Below are 21,006 nucleotides of genomic sequence, written 5' to 3' on the forward strand. Positions count from 1 at the left end.
CACAGCACTTTCACATGGAGAATGACCGCAGAACAGTAGCAGCACATTGAAAAGAGAAGTAGCACATACCTTGATAGAGAAAGAGGAATGCAGAAAGGGAACTTCTGCTCTAAACCTCCTATGCTGATAGGAAGAAAGAGCATTTGTGTATGTGTGTGAACTTGAGACACCTTGCATTTACCATAGTCACAAACTATGGGCAAAAGCCTATTTTCTGCCAACTTACTGCAGAGGATCTGGCTACATCCTACACTTTGCTAATCACCTAGCTGCAGAAACTGTGGCCTTCCTACCTACATGAAATTGCAGAATTAGTTGCTGTGCTGGCTGATTGGGCCTTCTAGCCACTTGGTAGCATTGGGCTTCAGGTTAGGAGACATGCATGCCACCAGCAACAGCCTACATGACTCATTCCTCAAACTGTGCAGTAGCAGACCTGACTGTGGAACAAAGTAGAGGACAAAAAAAAATAAAAAATAAAAAAATCAGTTAGCAACTTAGCAAAATCTAGGTCTGAATCAAACATGTTTAGTCCAGTGTAATGGACCTGTGAAGGAACTCAAAACCCTGCAGCTAGGCAGCAGGTTAGCAAGTACTGTACTCCTATAAATTTAATATATTCCATATGTACCTATGTAGCTGATTTATATGCAGTGCCCTAAATATGTTTTTGAGCTTTGATCCCTTCCATTTCAAAATAACATGCAGAAATGGAGAAAAGCAATACTTGCATGCAGAGAACTCTTGGATAAAAGTGTCTGTTTCATATCTGGTAGAGTGAGACTCAATAACCATTTATATCAGTTTACATGAGCAATGCATTCAAGGAACATCAATCAAATAAAAAAATCTGTTTTGCAAGCACTAGGTCATAGCTCTCAGGAGGCTATCTCAAAAGAGAGCTCTAGCAATGGGTGGCAAAGAGATTTCTATGGTCTAAAGGAAAAATCCAGTTCTTCTGATCCTACCATCAGGTCAGGTACTCAGTCGGTATTTTAAAATAGTGAAATAAGAGGCAGTAAACAGAAGTTTACAGATGGATCTCTTTATTATTACTGTAAAGCCAGTTCATAATTTAGGTAGTAAGGCATCAATTCAAAACGTTTGAGAAACACTAGTATATAGAGAACAATTTATTTGACTTATTCCCAAAGAATATTTTGGGAAGATGAGAAGTCACCTTAACATGAGACACATTAAGATATACAAGCTAATTTACATACAACAAAGTGAGCTTGCAAGTACATTTAAAAATATCAATAAAAGATCTAGACATATTCATGAAAATATCTTCAGTTGTGATAGTAAAAATAAATATGACAACAGGTAGCAGGAATGTTATCCTTTTTGTACAATATTGCACAGCTGTAGGTGATACATTTGAACTTGTTTTGTTGTGAAATATTTGCTGTTATTTTCTGTTAAAAATAGCTTACCAGATTTGAATAACATGATTTTTTACCATATCTTAATGCCAATACTCTTAAGAAAGAGAGGAATACTCTGCCTTCAGAGAATCTTAGGGAAAAGTAATCATAACAATAATCTGACTTACCTAATGAACATGTTTAGTGGAAATACTGAATAGAAACCTAACAAGTGAATTCAACATACTAGTGATGTCTCTTTTATAGTGGATGAACTTATAAATTCATCACTCATTTCAATTTTCTGAACTGGGAGATGAAAGGTCTTCCCTACAGATACTTTTTGCCAGTTAAAACTTTTTTGTGATTATCCATACTCAAAGCCCTTATATGAGTCATTTGTAAATTAGAACAAAGTGTCTGTTGCCTGGAGAGCATTTCATTTTAGCTTAAACACTCTTCCCATCTCCCAAGTCTGTGCAAGATAGTGTCAAATGTGTCAAAGTAATGCCTACAAGTGACTGACAAAACTAGTATCTCCAATTGAAGAATAGCAAAGGGAAGACTGATGACAACATTTTTTTTTTTTTTTCCGGGAAAATCTATAGCTTGATGTCAGTCAAAGTTCCCCAAGGAAAAACAGGAAACCTGTTTGCTTTCCCAAGGAAAAAGGCAAAATGGGAAGAAAGAACTGTGCAGACTCATCAATAAGCATAGGTCTTCAAAGAGACCTAGTGAGCTATGTTGCCCCTGAATCTGAAGAAATCCTCTCAGAATTTTCTTTCTATGACCAGTCTTTTGTAAAGTGTCTCTTCCCTTTTCCAGTGTTGTTGAATCACTCATTTTGCTGTTGACAGTCCACATGGAAGATTCTGCCCCCCTGTCAGATCTGACACTGAGTTGTAAATTGTATTTTCCTTCTGCACATAAGTAGTATAAGGTTCCACCTCCGTTGTGTCATCCTAGCAAAACAAAACCAAAAAGTGTGAATACAGGAAGTAGGTTAATTTGGCAAGATTTTGCAAGCCTTTCATCTGGACTGAAGAATGTAACTGGGAAATAATGCACCAGTTTTTATTCTTCTTGGACCCACAAAAACAAAAAACAAAACAATGCACACACAACCAACCAACCAAACCAAATCAAACCAAATCAAAACAAAATAAAACAAAACAAAACATCATCTGTTGCTTTTTCTACCAAAGAAGCTGTATTGCTATTTCTTTCAAAGACTTGATGGATAACACTAAAGTATTGATTTGTGCACTCTTTTCCTCTTCCATCTCTTTCCCTTCTCACTCATTTTCACCTAGAAAATTTAGTATTAGGATCTCTTTCTCTAGAAAGCAAATCACATACTAGGGTCTTGACCAGGAGTGATTCCTCCATCAGTCTACAATTTCAGCCTAAAGATATTCTAATGAAAGTTTTGTGATGTGCCAGCAAGAACACTGGCACTTAACCAGTTAGTTTACATTAACGCAACTGTCAGCAATAATTCAGAGGTAGGGAAGCAGAAGAGGAAGAAGTAAAATAACTAGAAGTGACTAAGTCATTTCAGAAATAGAAACTGAAGCTCCTTTTTAAGTTGGTGACAGAATTTGAGCCTATTATGTGCTGCAGGTACACGGATATGCACAATGTAGATGTTTCACAACATAAATGTCTCAGCTTCCCTACACGGAAATGCTGTTATTTTTATTTGGTAGAAGAGAACAGAGATACAGAGCTGATGAGTGAATTTCTCAGCTACATGGGAAGCATGTAACACCACAGGGAATTCAAGAATATCTCCCATGTTGGACATAAGAGCTCCTTCCATTGTTTTATGAAATGCTTTGTCTTGAGTACAGTTGGCTCTTTTTGCATTTTGACCACACAAAATAAAGACTGGCCTTCAGAATTTGCACATTATCATTCTGAACATTGGGAGAGATTTTTTTTTCTCTTTCTAGATTTGTTAATTTTGTCATTTAATGCTTTTGTTTCCTAATAGTTTTCTTAATATTCCCCAACCCATAAGATTGTCTCTCTTACTGAGCACTGTACAGCAGTTGTGGACAGTGTATCTAATATGAGCAGAGGGATGTGGTGGGACTTGCTCCTTACAAAGATAAAGCATGGCAGTTACTGAAATCTTTGCTGTTGGAAAATGCCTCTAATGTTTGCTCCAAGTCAAGATTATGGTAATGATAGTCTCTGTTTTGTACTGAGATAAAGCTAAGGACAAACATATAAGACAGAGTAGCACCTGCTGAAAGTAAAGAGTAAAAATCTAATGGTTTCTCTTATTGACCATGTTTTCTTGATCCAAGATCCCTGATTTAGTGATGGTCTAATCTGCATCGTTCTCCTTACCTCTAACGAATGTGTAAGAGAAGTATCGGGAGGTTTGGTTTTGTGACAGAGTCTGTAAAAAAGAAAATAAGCATTAAAGCAAATTTCTTCCTCCATACTAGAATTTGCTGAGGGGTCTTTTGAGCTTCTTTAATCACAAGCCTATGAAATATTTTTCTTTCTTGTTATCAAGAGCAAAGCCTAAAAATCTTCCAATGTCTTTCTGTCCGTGACTTTTGATCCTGAAGCACCCTGGCTTTCTTTACGGGTGTCTTCTGATGTTTTGGGGAGCTTAAGTGCAGAGTGGAAGCAGGTTAAAATCAAAATCCTCTGGAAGGTTGTTCAACTCCCCCTTGCTGAAATTGTATTGAACTAATTGTTCATCTTTGAGGGAGAAGGTTGGGAAGAACAACAGTTTTGGAATAGGGGAGGGACAGAACACATCTGAGGTGTTCAGTACAGATGCTAATTCAGCCTTTCTCTACACAAATGATTTTTATTTTTTTTATTTTTTTGGAACTGCTTTCTTTTCCACGGCAAAGCCAAAAGGGGCTAGAGTCCAGTTTCACCCAGGGAGCTTCTTCATAAACAGAGACAAAATCTGCTGTCTCTTCCAGTGGCATGGCAGGATAGCACTGGCCAATGCTCTGACACTTGAAGGACCTTCTTAGGCAGAGAACCGTTCCCCTGGTCTGACCAAGAGAGACACTGACAGGCTCTCACAGTACCTGAAGAACAGATTTGCTCTGCTGCTTTCCTGTCAGAATGAAGAGCTCCCATTCAGTGTAGCAGACAATGCATTGAGGATTCCCTGCCAATTTCTGACCATCTATATTTTACTCGGGGCATTATTCAGTAAAGATGTGTGCAATGCACAGTGTCTGCAGTATAAAGTACAAATATTTGATGTAGTCAACTCAGTTACTCATAGCAGCACAGACTGACAGAATCATGATTTCAAGACACAAATAGTACTTAAAGATTTCTGCTGGCACAAGACAAGTTTTCCTTAGCACTCTGTTGTACATACCTGCAACCATGGAGCTTAAAATAGTAAATGACAGCCATGAAGGTGATAATGATCAGGAAACCAAGAGCGATGGTTATATACAGGATAAGGTCACTCTGTGCTAAAGACAAAGCACAGTCTTAATTATGTCTTCTCACTGCTACCTTCCTTTATTATTTCAATATAAGTTTAAAGTTGCTTTAGTATATACATTTTCAACATGCTTGTAAAATAAATATAAATCCTTTCGGCAGAAGGGAAAGTCAATAATGAAACCAGTCTGAGAAATGCAAATATAGTCTGTGTCAGAGAAAAAAACAGATCCCTCAAATCCCACAGTGGATACCCATGACATTTATTCACTAAGTCACAGCTGAGCCCCTCGCAAGGACACAGCTTATACTAGTATTACAATTCATGTGTAGTTCTTCAAGAAGAAAAATCCAAACCAAAAAGAAGAAACCAAATGCCATACAGTGTCAGACATTCCCTACTGAGAATTAAGTGGTTTGTTCCTGCTGGCCACACAAGAGATGGTTCTCTTTCTCTTACCACAATCTAAGCAGGAGATCTTACTGTTGCATCTCAACAAATTTTGTTGATGTTCTGTTTCCATGTGGTTAACAATAAGATCAGGACTGCTTTGAGGCTGCTTACTGCAACTTTCCCACTACCAAAAGAATACTACCACAGTAATGTACTTCCCTTTTAGGGAAGAAACCATTTGGAAATAGTGTCTGGAACATGAACGAGCTGGTGATGTTTCTTGGCACATGTGGTAGGGCACGATACTCTTGTCTATATAGGATTTCACTGAAGGTTTCTATAATTTTCATGGATTATTCTTCCTAGAAAGAGCAAGAGTGTGAACAGAGGGCTAGGCAGGATTTTGAATGCTGAACACACAAGGGGGAGCTTACGTGAGGAGCAGTATGTGGACATGGTCTCATTCAGAGTTGCGTGGTACACCTTGCAGGTTACAGTCTTCCTGTTGGTGCTGTGTGCTGTGAACCTGCTGAGCACGGTCACTGTCCCATTGTCGTGGCTGTCTATTTCAGTCGTGGAGCTGTTCTCTGGGACCCATGAGATCTCAGCAGCCGGCCTCCCCGCCGCTGCCTCGCACACGGGGTTGCTGTGGTTCTCGCAGTACAGGGACAGCCTTGGGGGCACTGAAAAACATCAGGAAGGGGAGACGTGTGGGTTGCTGCAGTTGGCAGAGGCTGTTCTTACTCTTTACCCCGAAAGGAACGTCATGAGAAGAGGAGAGTCAGGTTGGAGGTGCCATCCCATCACAGCAATGTGTGCCAAAGTGGCAAGGACAAAGATTTATCTTTTTTTTTTTTTTTTCTTTTTTTTTTCTTTTCTTTTTTTTTTTTTTTTTCTCATTTTGGACACCTCTCCCACACTGAGGTGAGTTACCACAGCCATGTACCATTAGAGGAGGCATGGAGGGCCTCAGGACGTGGAGGTGGGGAATTGCCCAGAATACAGGGCTGAATCAGACTTTTGTCCCAATCAGCCTTTATGCATGTGGCTTAAAATGGATTTGAATGCCATGCTAGCAAGAGTTGGGGCTGTAACAACATCCCGTGTTTGATCGAATAGCTCAGTACTTGGAAGTGTTGCCCTGCTGTGTTTTTGTCATATTAAAGTAGCGTGTTAGTGAGTGACTACAGGAAAACAAGATGCACATGCAGACTCCTGTAGTGTACTGAGGCTTGCTTCACACCCATCACTTGTAACTCTGTGGGGGAGAAAGGGGCAGCAGAAGGGAGTTTTGGCAAATGAGGAGAGGGAAGAAACAGAGCTACTAAATGACTGCGTGACCATTTGTGCCACTGAGAAAGCTCCCCTTCTCAGTGCACGCTTCTTCCTGTGTGGGAGGAGAGGAGTGTACTGGATCTGGCTGGAATGTTAACTTTCCCGGCAGCAGCCCATTCAGTGCCGTACTCTGTACTTGTAGCTGGAACAGCAGTGTTATCACACCAGTGTTGTGTCTACTGCTGAGCAGCAGTGGCACAGCATTGGGCCTTTCTCTAACCCTCCTAGGGGGTGGGCAAAAAGTGAGGAGAGAAACATCACTAGGGCAGCTGACCTAAACCAATCAAAGGGATATTCCATACCATGTGGTGTCACACTCAGCAATAAAAGGTGGAAACAGGAAGAAGAGGGGAGGGGTGGGCTCTCGTTGAGAAGACGTCGGTCCTCCTCTTGAACACCGGCTGCGTGCGTTGAGGCCTTGCTTCAAGGACGTGGTCAATCATCGCTCGTTTGTGGGAAGTAGAGAGTAATTTCTTTCCTCTGCACTTCCATATAGCTTTCATTTATTTTGTTTGTTTTCCTCCCTTTTTTCCCCTTTCCCTTTTATTTCCCCTTAGTTAAATTGTTTAGTTCATGGTAGTCTTTATTTAATTATTATAATTATTTCCCTTTAACTAAATTATCCTTATCTCAACCCGTGAGTTGTTCTTTGCTTTACTTCTCACCCTCCTCATCTAAAGGAGGGGGAGTGAGAGAGCGGTTGTGGGGTTTAGCTGCCCAGCACGGTAAAACCACCACAAGGAGCTTTGTCTGTCTGGGGCTGGAGGTGGTCCTTTGGAGAAAAGAGAAATGAGGAAGGAGTCCCTTACCTAGCACGGTCAGCTGGTACATCTCGTGGAAATTCCCTTCCTGATTTACCAGTTCGCAGCTGTAATTTCCTTCATCAGCCATTCCCACTTGCCGTATCTCAAGGGCATAAAACTGTTCTGGTTTGAATTCACTTTTCACGCTGTCACTGCAGTTTGTTCTGTTCACCAGGTTCTGATCAGCCCTGAATCCCAAGGTGCAAGGGCCTCCTATCTTGGGGCTTATTTTCCACGTCACCATAGTTGCTCTTGTTCTGTGAGGGCAGGTCATCACAGCGCTGTGACCCGCTTGTGCTGCCATTCTGTTTCCTGCAGGAGACAAAGAAGGAGAAGGATGTGTGAAAAGGTGCCCAAGGATGTCACTCACAGCCTTGGAGTTCTGGCCTGTGCTTCAGAGGGAAATGTCAGCTCTCTTACACTCCAGAGGGAGGCCCTGTCTTTGCTCATCCCATGTTGTCCTTCATCTGGTATTACAGCTGTTTATTGTGGAGCTGGTAGTGTATTACAGACTACCCTCTTAAAACTATCAACGTTTCCCTCTGGGTCTTAGTGGATAAAACAGATCCTGGAGGATGATATCCTGCTCTTGCACACTGGGTTTAGCAGATCAGCATCCAAATCCTCTGTGTTTGGAGCCCACGTGAACGAACCATTCCAGCCCGACCACTTTTCCTACTGTTTAACTAAGTTCTCGGGAAATGTTTTCTAACATGCAAAATTAACACAGTTCACTGCATTTTAGCTACTTACAAATTCCCTTAAAGGTTTTTGCTTTTTCATTTTGAGGATTAAGTATCATGCAGGTGAAGACCTTTCCAAATCTAGACCTAGCTCCTGCATTCTGGTAGGAAATGTAGCTGCAATATTGCCCCATAGTACAGTACACAGTATAGTGCTGTAAAATCTTAGTTACTCCAGCTGCACAACATGTAAATCAGAGTGTAATTCTGATAATTTGTTGGTCTTGTTTATTTGTTTGTTTTCTGCTAGAAGAGGACAAATATGTGGGGACAGTATATCACTGAAACCATTCACTTCCCATTTTTATTAAAGAAAGGAAATAATACTTAGCTTTCTGCTGCTCATTACTGCCAGCATTCATTGGTTAATGTTTGCAAGCATTGCTGAAGATGAAAAGTGCTATTTATTTACATTATCTTCTGATACACAAATCCACCAGCCTCACAAATGCTTGTTTTCTTAATTCAATTGTCAACAGTATTCTGTGATACATGGTTGCACTGTATTTAAATGACTTTTTTTTTTTTTTTTCTATATGACATTGCAAGAAAATGTGAGATGCATGTTTTAAACTCAGATGATTTTACCAGGAGAGGAACTGAAAGAAGCCTTTTGTCTCATGATGGGTTCTGGATGGGAGTTCTATGAACGTCTCCAAAAACTGGCAAACAAATTGTTTCCTCTGCCAGTTTAGCACTGCCAAGTGCCTCAGAGCTCCAAGTCATACCATCAGGATGGCTGACCTCATCTAAAAATAACTAAGCAAACCTAAGCCTTCAGACAAACTTTGTGTTGGGGCTGGTGTTTGTTTTTTTTTAAACTAATGTTTGCAAATAGTGACGACAAGTGACAGTCTTGTGCCTGTTTAATGTTGTAAGCTTTTATTTATGTCTTAGAGCAATATCATTTTAAATGTCTTTCAACTCATTTGAACTCATTAAAGAGGTTAAGATCAAAGGCAGTCTGGGCTGCAGTGACAGCACCCTTGTTGAGTTTGTGATCTTGAGGGATATGAGCCTGGCAAATTAAAAAGAGGGGACGCTGAATTTTTGAAGAGTGAATATCCATCTGTTTAAAGACCTAGCAGATGAGACCCCATGGGATACTGTCCTTAGGGTCAGAGGAGCTGATCAGAGCTGGCAACTCTTTAAAGATGCTTTTCTTAGGGTACAGCAGGTCTCCATCCCCATGTATAAGAAATCAAGCAGGGAAGGCAGGAAACCAGCATGGCTGAGCAAGGACCTGCTGGTCAAACTGAGCTGTAAGAAGGAAATACACAGGCAGTGGAAGCAGGGACATGTGGGCTGGAAAGAGCACAGGGATGCTGCCTGGATGTGCAGGGATGGGATCAGAAAAGCCAAGGCACAGATGGAACTGAGCTTGGCAAGGGCTGCAAAGAACAAGAAGGGATTCTACAGATACATTGGTCAGGAAAGAAAGGCCAAGGAGAGAGTTCCCCCTCTGATAAACAAGAAAGGAGAACTGGTAATGAAAGACATAGAAAATGATGAGGTACCCAACAACTTCTTTGCCTTGATCTTCATTGCCAGTCAGGCTGCCTACATCTCTCATTTCCCCAAACCTCTAGGTGGGGGCTGAGGGAGCAAATTTTCCCACTGTAAGGGAAAAGCAGGTTGGAGACCACCCCACCTGATGAAACTGTAGAGGTACAAGCCTGTGGGACCCACTGACATGCATCCCAGGGTCCTGAGGGAACTGGCTGATGGAGTTGCCAAGCCACTCTCCATCATATTTGGAAAGTCCAGGCAGTCAGGCAAAGTCCCCGGTGGATGGAAAAAGGGAAACATCACTCCCATTCTTAAAAAGGGTGGGAAGGAAGACCCAGAGAACTACAGATCGGTGATCATCACCTCTGTGCCTGGGAACATCATGTAACAGGTCCTGCTGGAAGCAATATCAAGGCACATGCAGGACAAGGAGGTGATCTGAGACAGCCAGCACAGCTTCACCAAGGGCAAATTGTGCCTGACCAATCCAGTGTCCTTCTATGATGGAGTGTCTGCATCAGTCGACAAGGGAAGACCGACCAATGTCATCTACCTGGAATTCTGTAAGGCCTTTGACATGGTCCCACATGCTGTCCTCATCTTTAAATTGGAGAGATATGGATCTGAAGGGTGGACGATCCTGTGGATAAGGAGTTGGCCGGACGGCTGCAGCCAGAGTATTGTGGTCAATGGCTCTATATCCAGGTGGAGGCCAGTGATGAGTGGGGTCCCTCTGGGGTCTGTCTTGGGACTGGTACTGTTTAATATCTTTATCAGTGACATAGGCACTGGGATCGAGTGCACCCTCAGCAAGTTTGCAGACAACACTGAGCTGAGTGGTGCAGTTGATACAGCAGAATGAAGGGATGCCACCCAAAGGGACCTGGACAAACTAGATAAATGGACTCCAGTGAACCTAATGAAGTTCAAAATGTGCAAGTGCAAGGTGCTGCAATGGGGTTGGGGCAGTCCTAGACATGAGTGTAGACTGGGAGAAGAACTCATTGAGAGCAGCCCTGAGGTGAGGGACTTGGGCATTCTGGTGGATGAAAAGCTCAACACGAGGCAGCAATACATGCTTGAAGCCCCAAAGGCTAACTACATCCTGGGCTGTATCAACAGAGGGGTGGCCAGCATTGTCCCCCTCTGCTCTGCCCTTGTGAGGCTCCACCTGGAGTACTGCATCCAGGTCTGAAGCCCCCAGCACAAGAAAGATGTGTGTCTGTTAGAGCAGGTCCAGAGGAAGGCCACAAAGATGATCAGAGGGCTGGAGCACCTCTTCTATGAAGAATGGCTGAGAGAGCTGGGAATGTTCAGCCTGAGGAGAAAGCTCTGGGGAGACCTCATGGCAGCCTTTCAGTACTCAAAGGGGGGTTATCAAAAAGACAGAGAGCAACTTTTTACTCAGGGAGATAATGATGGGACAAGGATGGATGGTTTTAAAGTACAAGAGGGGAGATTTAGATTAGAGGTTAGGGAAGATTTAGATTAGAGGTGAAATTCTTCACTCAGAGGGTGGTGAGGCACTGGCACAGGTTGCCCAGAGAAGCTGTGGATGCCCCATCCTTGAAGGTGCTCAAGGCCAGCCTGGATGGGGCTTTGGGCAACCTGATCTAGTGGGTGGCATCCCTGCCCATGGCAGGGGTTTGGAACTGGATGGTCGTTAAGGTCCCTTCCAACCCAAGCTCATTATCCCTGCTTGTCAGCTGTGTGGATGGGTACAGTGCTCCCATTCACATTATCACCTGATGCAGAAATAGTCTGGCATATTTGCAATCTCTCAAGAAAGCATATGCAAAAATGGAGCTCTGCTTTCTAAAACCGAGAGTGTAGTACCAAGTTCAGATAATTTAAGATTTTGAACTGGGTGACCTAAAATATTGTAGCTTACAAGCAAATTAAGACTGGGCATGGGTAAGACTTGTTAAAAATCTACCGAACAGGAGCTTATAAAGAACAGCCATTTTTGTAACAGTTTCTGATAAAAACAGGATTTGTCTTTCTTTCTATTTCAAGCTAAGTCAGTCTAATGAGATGTCAGGACTTGCTATTTTTTACCACAGAGTTAGTTTTATTTAAAGATAGACCAAAATGTTTGTGCTCAGGAATGAGTCCACAAATAGCTGGGGATCAGCCAGCACAAAGGCAGTTCTTTAAACGGAAATTATCCTCACCCCTATCCTATTCTTCCTAGTCAGCCATAGCTTTACTTTAGTTTGGAAATGTTGATAGGACCTCACAGAATCACCTCAGTTTAGCCAAGGACTGAAGTTGGACATGCCATACCTTTTCCTTCTAGTAAGTATTTCAAAACCCTTCTAATCTCTAAATGTATGCTTCATTTGAACATTAACCAATACACTAGGAAGTGATAGCTCTTTAGGTAACTCATAATTGCTGGCTATACTCATTCAAAGAAAAGGCCTGAAAAGAAATCTTTCCTGTTCTCCATGCCTTTACAAAATGCCTTCTTTCCCCTAGTCCTCTTCTCTAGTCCACCAGCTTTCAGTGGCTTCTCAGGCCACGTAGAGACTCCACATGACCCTTCCTTTTCCCCTTTTACCATCACATCTATGACTTCTTGTGGATCTGTTCCAACCAAACCTTTTGCAAGAGTCTGTTCCCCAGTCTGCTTTCTTTGCCTTTCTGCTGCCTGCCCCAGCCTGCACTTGTAGGTAGAGCTCAGCAGCTCTGTGGGAGGACACCATCTCCCCTTTCCTCCAGGAATTTAACTAAGCATAAAGGGCTTGTGTCTGCTGTGCAAGCAAACTAAACAAGCAAAACTATTCCACTCCTAAAGAGGAAATGTTCAATGCTGCAAGTGTTAAAAGTCAGACTAGTCACTGCACCAGTGTTTTCTAGAATGGTGCTTTCATTCTGTAAAATGGCTGAAGGTCAGTTGCTAAAGTTTCCTCTGTGATGGCTGATTACTTCAAGACCCGTAGAATCAGGGCATATATGCCACACACGTCAGCATTTATCTATTTGAATGATGGCTTGGAAACAACCCAGTACATTGTACAGCTTCTTTTCTAAAGGTGAAATCCCATGTTAGAGCTGAGCTGAGCTGAGCTGAACTAACAGCACGCTGCAAATTAAAAAGGGGATAACCAACGCAGCAAAGGCCTCGCTCTCTGTGGGTCTGCAAAGAATAAGAAAATTGAAGAGGTGTGACCTATCAAGCTCATCTCAGTGCAGTGATAAGCGAATGATGATAATCAAAGGTCAGCCCTGCTAAATATTGAGTTCTACCCAGGAGAGATGATATGAAGAATCATATATCTACACATTTGTTGTAAATAACTTCTCATTTTCAGTCTTAATCTTCACAAATGAGTGAACAATGGAAAATGGCAATCATTTATTCTGTTTGTCAGAAAGTGCAGAGCCCAGGAGAACAAGCTGTCAGTCATGCCGATGTAGAAAATAGACAAGTCAGCTTCAGGGAGCTCTGTACAGCTCCAAGCTGAACCAATCTATTTGGGTTATTGACATAAATTCAGTCAGTGTAAGCTGATTTATCTTTGGGGACTCCTGTGACAGGTTATGAGTAGGTAGGGTTGGAGGCCTTTGGATCGAAGTCTTCTAATTTGACTCCAGCCTCTGAAGTTAACCTAATTAAAATACAAGTAACGTTATGTCATCCATCCTTCAGTGTCTTCCCTTGACTGCTGAAGAAGATTTTAAGAGATGTTTGAGGGGGTTCTCAAGCTCTGTTCTAGTGCATTGAGTGCACTTCCCAATGCACTGACAGATTCCAGCTTCATCTTTGAAAGTGGATGTATCCTCACTCAGGAAAAAACATACTCAGCCCAGGAGCTTGTATTTGTGTTTCAGAAATGTTCTGGTTACTGTTGTCACACTAAGATTACTGTAATTGAAAAAAGATTTGGGGAAAAATTGCCCTGTTTTTCTAACATGGTTTCTGTAGTGTGTTTGACAGCTCTCGTGGATAACTAGTTACACCAGTTCCTTTACAGTGTCACTTAGTCATCTCTCCTGTTTCTCAGAGTTTTTCACACAGTAATAGGAGAAAGACGTATTTCAAAAACAGGAAAATTTGATTGTGAAACCACTAAATTTTTCAGGGGAATCACTGAAAAATCAGACAGCTACACAGCTTGAAAGTGCTTTTGATTCCTTTCAAGTAGGAAAGATTTCCAGCCTCTGTTATTCTTTATAGCAGGTTTTAACCCACAGTAAAACCTTTTCTTACCCCCAAAATGACTCAAGTTCCATTACAGCCTCTTTAGAAATTCAGCTGTTAAAGAGTTTTTTCACACTGTAAAGAGACTTCTTTACTTTCTCAGACGTAATTCTCTCGTGTCTTTATTTCTTACAGTAACAATCTACAGTAGCATTTTGGTGCATCCCCCCTCCCCACCCCCGCAGTTTAAACTTAGAGGTATAATGAACTGAAACAGTGATTATACCACAAGTAAATGACTAACTGTATCTTGGAATTAACATATTATATGAGTCAGAGCAAGTTATGATCGAAAAGGCAGTACCAGATGCTTGGAAGAGGCCAGCTACAATAGGCTGAGCTCTGCATTCTCCTTCTACCACCAGAGTGCCTGTGACCACTTAGCAAGGCTTGTCTGGAATGAGGAGAGAGAGAAACAAACAGAAGGGCTTTGTACTAGGGTAGAAATTGCTAAAGTACTGTCAGAGTTTTTTATGTGGCAGGCTTGTGACTCTGGAAAATGTAGCCACAACAGCACAGGACGGAGTACAGGCTGAAAATCTGCCCCGTGCACTGGATGAGTAGTAAGTAGTTTGAGTGCTGTGAGTTTCGTGACAGAAATACATGAACCAGCTGCCCTGAGTTGACATGACTCAGACTCTTGAAGCTGCAATCACAGCTTTTTCAGTGACAACGCATCTTCAAAAGGGCAGCATTGGACACAATAAGAGACTTACAGCTTTATTGTTAGTTTCCCTCTAATACTCTTTTATCCATATTTGTCATTATTCCTTGATAATGTATTCTATTCCCATTTCATTTTATTTAGGCCTTTTTCCCATCTTCAGAAATTCCATTGTTTCTCACATCTAAATTCTTCTTTTGTTCTCCTTGTAACCCATTTCTGTTCTGCCACCATTAGTGTCCTTTGCAGTGTCAGTCTCTTTTCTGCTGTCTCATCCAAACTCAAATGGCAAATTTAAAACACAGCCAGAAAATGACACTTTTTCACTATAAACTCTAGTTTTTCAATATGAATTGTCTGCAGCATGGCTGGAATTCTTCTAGATTTCAAACTTTAATATCAGGAAGTGACTTCATATGTTGCAGAGAGCTGAGCACACTGGCAGAACTTCATAAAGAACTCAAGGTTTCAGTCTTCACATTCAAGACGGAATATACCTTTGCAGTTGCCAAATACTAGTTGTTAATGTTTCTATGATCTTCTCGTGCTCTTTAGCTTTCTTCAGTGTCCTTTCAAGCAGTAATTCAAAACAGTTGTTTTTGTAGGCAAAAGAATGATGCTAAATCTCACCTAGTTGGAGATGAGATTTGATACAGTGTCCTCTCAAAAATTATAAATCAAGCCAAAGAAAGGAGGGGTAACTGGAGGGAAGTATGATGGGTAAAAACTGTATCAAGGAGAGAAAGCAAAAGGCAGAGTTGAAAGGAAGTGTCAGGTTGAAGGTAGCTTGCTGATGATGTTTCTCAGCAGGCAAATTTTGTACAAATTCTGTTTAGCATTCTTAATAATGGTATTGGCATTTGTATCAGGAGTGTGTGAAGAAATTTGTTGAACGCAGAAAGCATATGGTATTATTAATATAAAGAAGGGAAATGTCACAGAAGAAGACATCATTAAAATCCGTCAGCTCAAAATGTAATAACAATGTAAATAGTTATTACAATAAATTGAGAAGCATTTCATGATAGAATGCCTGCAAAAATGATTTGATGCAGTGATTTAGAGGTCTTTTCTTGAGGCTGTATTTGAGCAAAAGGGCTATATCTCAATAAAAAACATGGCTTTGTAGAAAAAAGGATAGGTATGCTGCTCTATTGGCCGAGTTAATGTTTGAGTGATGTGTTGGAATCATCTAGTTTGCAGAATTAACACCTTTGCTCAAACCCTCCACTGAAAATAAATCATCACTGGACTTAACAAGCTGTTGTATTTTATATGACCCTGGCTGTTAACTTTGAACTTGCTAGAGCAACCTCTGCGTGCAGGGTGAGTAGATCTTTATCCTTGCAGAATGTGAGCTGGAATAGATGAGAGGAGAAGGGGCTTACGCTGTATGCCAAAGGGGTTTGGGTAGTATTTCTTCCAGAGTAGCACTGTGATGCCCTGTGTAACAAACTGCAAAGGCCCTCTGGACACTTCCCACTACAGAAAGAGATACAGAGTGTTTCATACTCTGTTCTGCATGCTGAATTTGACTTTCTACTCCCTTACTCATGAGAAGACCAACAAAAAAATTGTTTATTTACGCTTAAGTGGCATTTTCCTGTTATTCCAAACAAAAATAGAGCATTGACTGCAAAAGGTGGGTTGTATGCCCTCTTCTTCATACTTTCCAGAGAGCAGATAAGGGACTGCTGTGAAAACACACTAATGACTTCACTTTTCTATAGTTAGAATCTCAGTCACACCTTGCTTAGTGTTCAGCTTTAGCATTGTAATTTTTTTTCTAGCCTTTTCTTACTCAATACAAAGATAAGGCAGCGTAAGAAGATTCCCTACGCTTTATTCTTCTGAAAGATTGTACCTCTGTGTACAAAATATATCAGCTGCGAGTATTAAGTAGAATGTACATCTGTAAGTGCATTACCAATTAAAGAAAAGCTGCTTTATAGTCACAGAGTATGCGGTGTACTTGCAAAACCGAACTCCTCCGTTTCTGGGGTTTTGAAACTAGACACCTTTAGACATCGTGCTTGGACCATATCAAAGTAAAATGTTATGTCACATGAACATGCTTTGAAGATTGTATTAGGGCAATTTAGATGACTTCTGAGAATTTTTTTTGCTTAATTTAATAGTACGGAGTTCTGTTTTAAGTGTTTGTGTAAGAAAAAAAAAAGGCTGTTGTGATGTAAAATGTGTTTTTAGTGTAAAAGAAGACAAAATAATTCTAGCACATAGAACCAAAGGAGCAGCAGAGCAATAGTGAAATCAAGACAAACGTATATTTATCAGAATTGTTTTTTAGCCTATGATTTTTGTATCAGGAGCAAGATTGCAGAGTAAACTAGAATAGGAGGCAACAGAGACAGGGGCACTGAAACACCCAAAGACAGTGGAAATGAGAAGGCAGTAAAACACGCTAGTCTACTAACACTAGTGAAGGAGAATTTAAAAGTTTTTGTTTGTTTGTTTGTTTGTTTGTTTGTTTGTTTTTAAGGGAAGAAGCTAAGTGAAAGCAGTTGCATTCAAGAAAGTTAGGTATCTGGGTGAAATTGTACTACAGACAGGTTGCTCTGAAGTTTTAATGCACTGTTATTCACCTTGTACACTCTAATTTCAGCACTGAGGCAATGCCATTGTTTTCAGTTTTTTACTCTTGGTAAAATTGAGCTAACATAGAGAATCACATCTCATTATTGACATCAGATTTCTTTGTGCTTCCACTGAAGCACACTGTCATATCTGTTGTCACAGACTAGTACTACAGATCCAGGACTTACACAGCTGAACATTGCAAATGTTACTCCGATAAAAAGAGTTTAATTGTATGAACCTCCTACGGAAAAACTTGCCCTCCCTTATCCCCTTTCCTTTGGAGTATGCACACAACCACAAGGTGTCTTATTTGTTTAGTTAAACAAATAAATAATTTGTTTAGTTAAACAAATCCTCCTATGAGGATTCTTATAGAAGGGTTGGTAGTACAGATCGTGCACCAGCAGCTTCCATAGCATACTGTCCAGCCCTGCTTGGGGACGGATCTAGACACAACAATCATGAAGTTGCTGCCCCTTCCTCAGCTGTAAAAACTGACCAAGGCACATGAGGCAACATATTAAAGATATGTTAAGGAAAACATTAACACATGTAAAGCCTGGTTATGCACAAGAGTTTTTGCATGACCTTATTTCATTCACGGTAGCTTGCTCTGGTCTTCAGAAGGGGAGCATAGTTCCTTCAAACTTCATACAATGTTAAACTTCTCTGGATAGAGAACACACACTAGATCATCTTAACACATCTGGCCTGTGATCTCTAAGGGAAAAACCTCGTCACTACACCTTGCTGAGAACCGTCACAATAATATTGAAGGAAACATGTTTAAAAACAGCCTTAGCTAAGAACTTCCCATCAAAAGTGTGCTGTTTGTTTCGGAGGGGGGAGGTTCAAACATGAAGTTAGATTTTAATGCATCTTTTTTGTGTGTTCTTTGAAGGGGAATATCATTGACTCAAGACACCAAGAGGTTAAAATCTAATTGTCTTCTAGAAGAAAAAGAGAACTTTCTTTGGCATTAGATTTTTTTAATATATTTATATATATATATTTTTATATATATATATTTTATATATATTTCCAGCAAAGTCCCATTTTAAAAAGAAATTTTGCCCGTAGGATTCTCCTTTGTCTCCCCCATTTTTTTCAACAGTTTGTGACATGTCCATACTCCTTTACTTTTTGAGCAGCTGTACTCAAAAGCATAGACTGTCTCTGATGATACCATAACCTGTGTGTATTACCTTGAGACAGTTCCTTGGTATTCTTCTGAGATAATTTCTTTACTGGAAGAATGGGGACATGGGAAGGGAATGGTTTTTGATTGTTTGTTTGTTTTTAACCTCTAGTGTGTCTGTTGTGAGTCTACTAATGCAGAGTTTAATAAAAGTATGTGAAGATTTCATTTTTTTTTTCAGTGTGGCACTGAGGTTATCATTTTGATCTCGTTTGATCTGACAAACGCACTACAGGCAGGTGTTCCCTCACTGACGACAATAACTGTATCCATTTTACTTAAAAAATATCTGTATATTTTAATATCTTTAAGGATAGTATCTTCTTTTCTGTCTGAGTGGAATGAAATATTTCATGTCCATGCAGCTTAATTCTACTTGTCCGTAATAGTAATGGACATAAGCACGTTACGTGTTATTCAGAGATGTCCCTATCTGGCATTTTAGGTTTCTGGAACTGCTGCTCAAATCCCTAATTACATGAGCAAGTCCCTGGACTGCCGCATGGCATCTGAAATAGCGCAAGCTCAAGAAATGCAAATGAAAAAAACCTAGGAGACGTTAACTGTCATAGCTAGAATATATTAAAACTAAGCCAACTACACTAACAGACAGAGTCAGAAGGGGTTAGGAATGTCACTATCTTTGGCACCAAAGCCCTGACCGTGCTTGATAGCAATCGTTCCCGTTAACCTCAGAATGAAATTGCAGAAACTGCTCCTGGCTGTCAGCACACCAGTGATCTTCCACCGCTCCTAAGAAAGACACGAGATCCCTGCCCTGTTTCGTAGTGTCTACCAGCTCTCCTCAGCAGAAACCTCATGGCCAAAAGCTTCACGTTCACAAACGCCTTCCTGGGCATATTTTTAATAGGTCAAATGGATCAGTTTCTCAGAGGATGTGGATTTAGTGGTCTTAGTAAATAGGCTATCTGTGACTAGCGGTACATTATAGCCATGAGTCACTAAATAATTGCCTGTATAGAAGTCACAGGGATAATGACTGGCAGCCTTGGGACCACTGAGAAAAGAAAAGCAGGAGCAGATATTTGGGAAGCATGTTTTGATTGTGCTCCGTAAATTTTAACAACTAAAGAAAGTCATAACATGACACATAGCCCTTACGGGGAGAAAAGATCTGTGCACATTTCCCTTTCTTCCACCCTGACAGCTGAGCACTCCCAGAGAACAGTTAGACTCACCCGTTATTCTTGTGAGCTTGGTGATGGTGAGCAGCACAAAAATACACGCAGCCTTTCCAGCAATCTTCATGTCAGCTCCTTTTTTCATGGCTCAGGCGGCTCCGTCACTCCATCCGTCCCACCGCCAACCTAGCTGTGGTCATGGGGCATATTTCTTGCCTGCCAGCGCATCCTCAGCAGCCAAGGCGAGTGTTTTCTCTTCCCCCAACCTTCTCCACTCCTCTCCTGACTGCCTGGCTCCTCAAAGCTGGAGAGGTTCCTCCTTCTGACTCTGAGAGCAGGAGGCTTCCTGTGCTGAGAGCCTAGGCGAACGCTGAGGAAACAGACTGAACAGCTCTGCCTTCCGTTCATTGGCTCTCCTCAGGAGGCTGATGAGTGAAGATAAACCCTGCAGCACAGCTCAGATGGGGTAGCAGTGGAGGAGATCATTTAAGCCTGACTTTAATATCAAAAAGAAAATCTTCATTTTGTGGCGCTAGAGAGAAACTTTTTCTTCATCCTTGCCACTGCTGCTATTCTGTGTCTTCAGCACTTCTTTGTCACTACCTCAAAGAAAAATCCTTCCTCCTGTCTTAATGATTTCTCCCTTCAGGAGCTACTGACAGCTTTGTTTCCACCTTGAACAACAAAGCTTTCCAGACCCCCAGACCCTGGGAGGAGAGACTGAGTGAGAGAAAAGAAATATTCTTTTACATACTTTTCAGCAGAAATCATAGGAAATCAAGCTGGCCCACATCTTTCAATTAATTTTTTTTTCTTCAGGATACTGCGGTTTTTGGGGTTTATTGTTAGTTTTGTTGTTGTTGTTGTTGTTGTTGTTGTTAGCACCGTACCTGTCTCTCCACTTCCTCACTTTAGTCTTCAGATTCAGAGCTTTCTTTTCCTTTCTTAAGCCACAGCTCTTCCCTGGCACAATTCTGTGGGCCAGCAGTAGAGAAGGTTTCAGCTGTTGAAAATCTACAAATCAGAATGATTACCACCAAGGACAGAGACAAAAACAGTAAAGACAGAAGAAACAGATCAACAAAAATCAACAAGAAATTGAGGTGTTGAGGAGCTTGGACAGCCCAGCACATTTGGACATCGGCAGGCTGCAGTGATGACAGTAGTCTGATGGTCTGGTAATTTTGTTGGGTCAGACTAGTGTTCAAAAACGATCTGCATTAATGTTCGCTGGAGCAAAGGACTGTGAATTAAGGTCTTACGTAAATAAGTAAAAAGACTGATAAGGAACATGTAAAGAAAATCAGGCAAGGCAGAAAGAAATTTAATCTTCTTGGTCCTAGAATCTTATTATTGACTGCACTTTTGTGTGGTGAGGAGTACTGTACTTTTGTCCCACAAGCTCAGTTTTAAGCTCAGTTTAACATTTTGATGCTTCTCAGCAGTTTTCTGAGGTTTTCAATGTGCTATCCACAGTAACACTCTGGTTTATTTTTTGAGTAATTACCGTTGATCTAGGAATTAGTGATGCATGTGAATAGATAACATAGGTATATTTTAGACAAGGACATGGAGAGGAAGAAGTGTTTGTGTAAAGGAAAGAATTAG

The 21,006-nt window shown here is 41.1% G+C and overlaps 2 protein-coding genes across 2 annotated transcripts in view; one reads left to right on the top strand and one right to left on the bottom strand.

The window, feature by feature from the left end:
* The window catches only part of LOC311430119 (uncharacterized protein), a 146,559-nt gene that overhangs the window by 96,729 nt on the left and 28,824 nt on the right, over positions 1–21,006 (top strand). The gene's annotated exons all lie outside the window — the stretch shown is intronic.
* Positions 1,030–20,108, bottom strand: LOC311430117 (cell surface glycoprotein CD200 receptor 1-A-like). The gene is made up of 6 exons (XM_084506484.1): positions 19,456–20,108; positions 7,344–7,649; positions 5,634–5,882; positions 4,735–4,834; positions 3,726–3,777; positions 1,030–2,329 (listed from the first exon to the last, which is right to left on the bottom strand). The coding sequence occupies exons 1-6, from the start codon at positions 19,541–19,543 to the stop codon at positions 2,207–2,209; spliced, it is 918 nt and encodes a 305-aa protein (XP_084362610.1). The 5' UTR covers positions 19,544–20,108; the 3' UTR covers positions 1,030–2,206.

The sequence above is a fragment of the Aythya ferina genome, assembly GCF_964211825.1.
Source record: "Aythya ferina genome assembly, chromosome: 1".
NCBI lineage: Eukaryota > Metazoa > Chordata > Aves > Anseriformes > Anatidae > Aythya > Aythya ferina.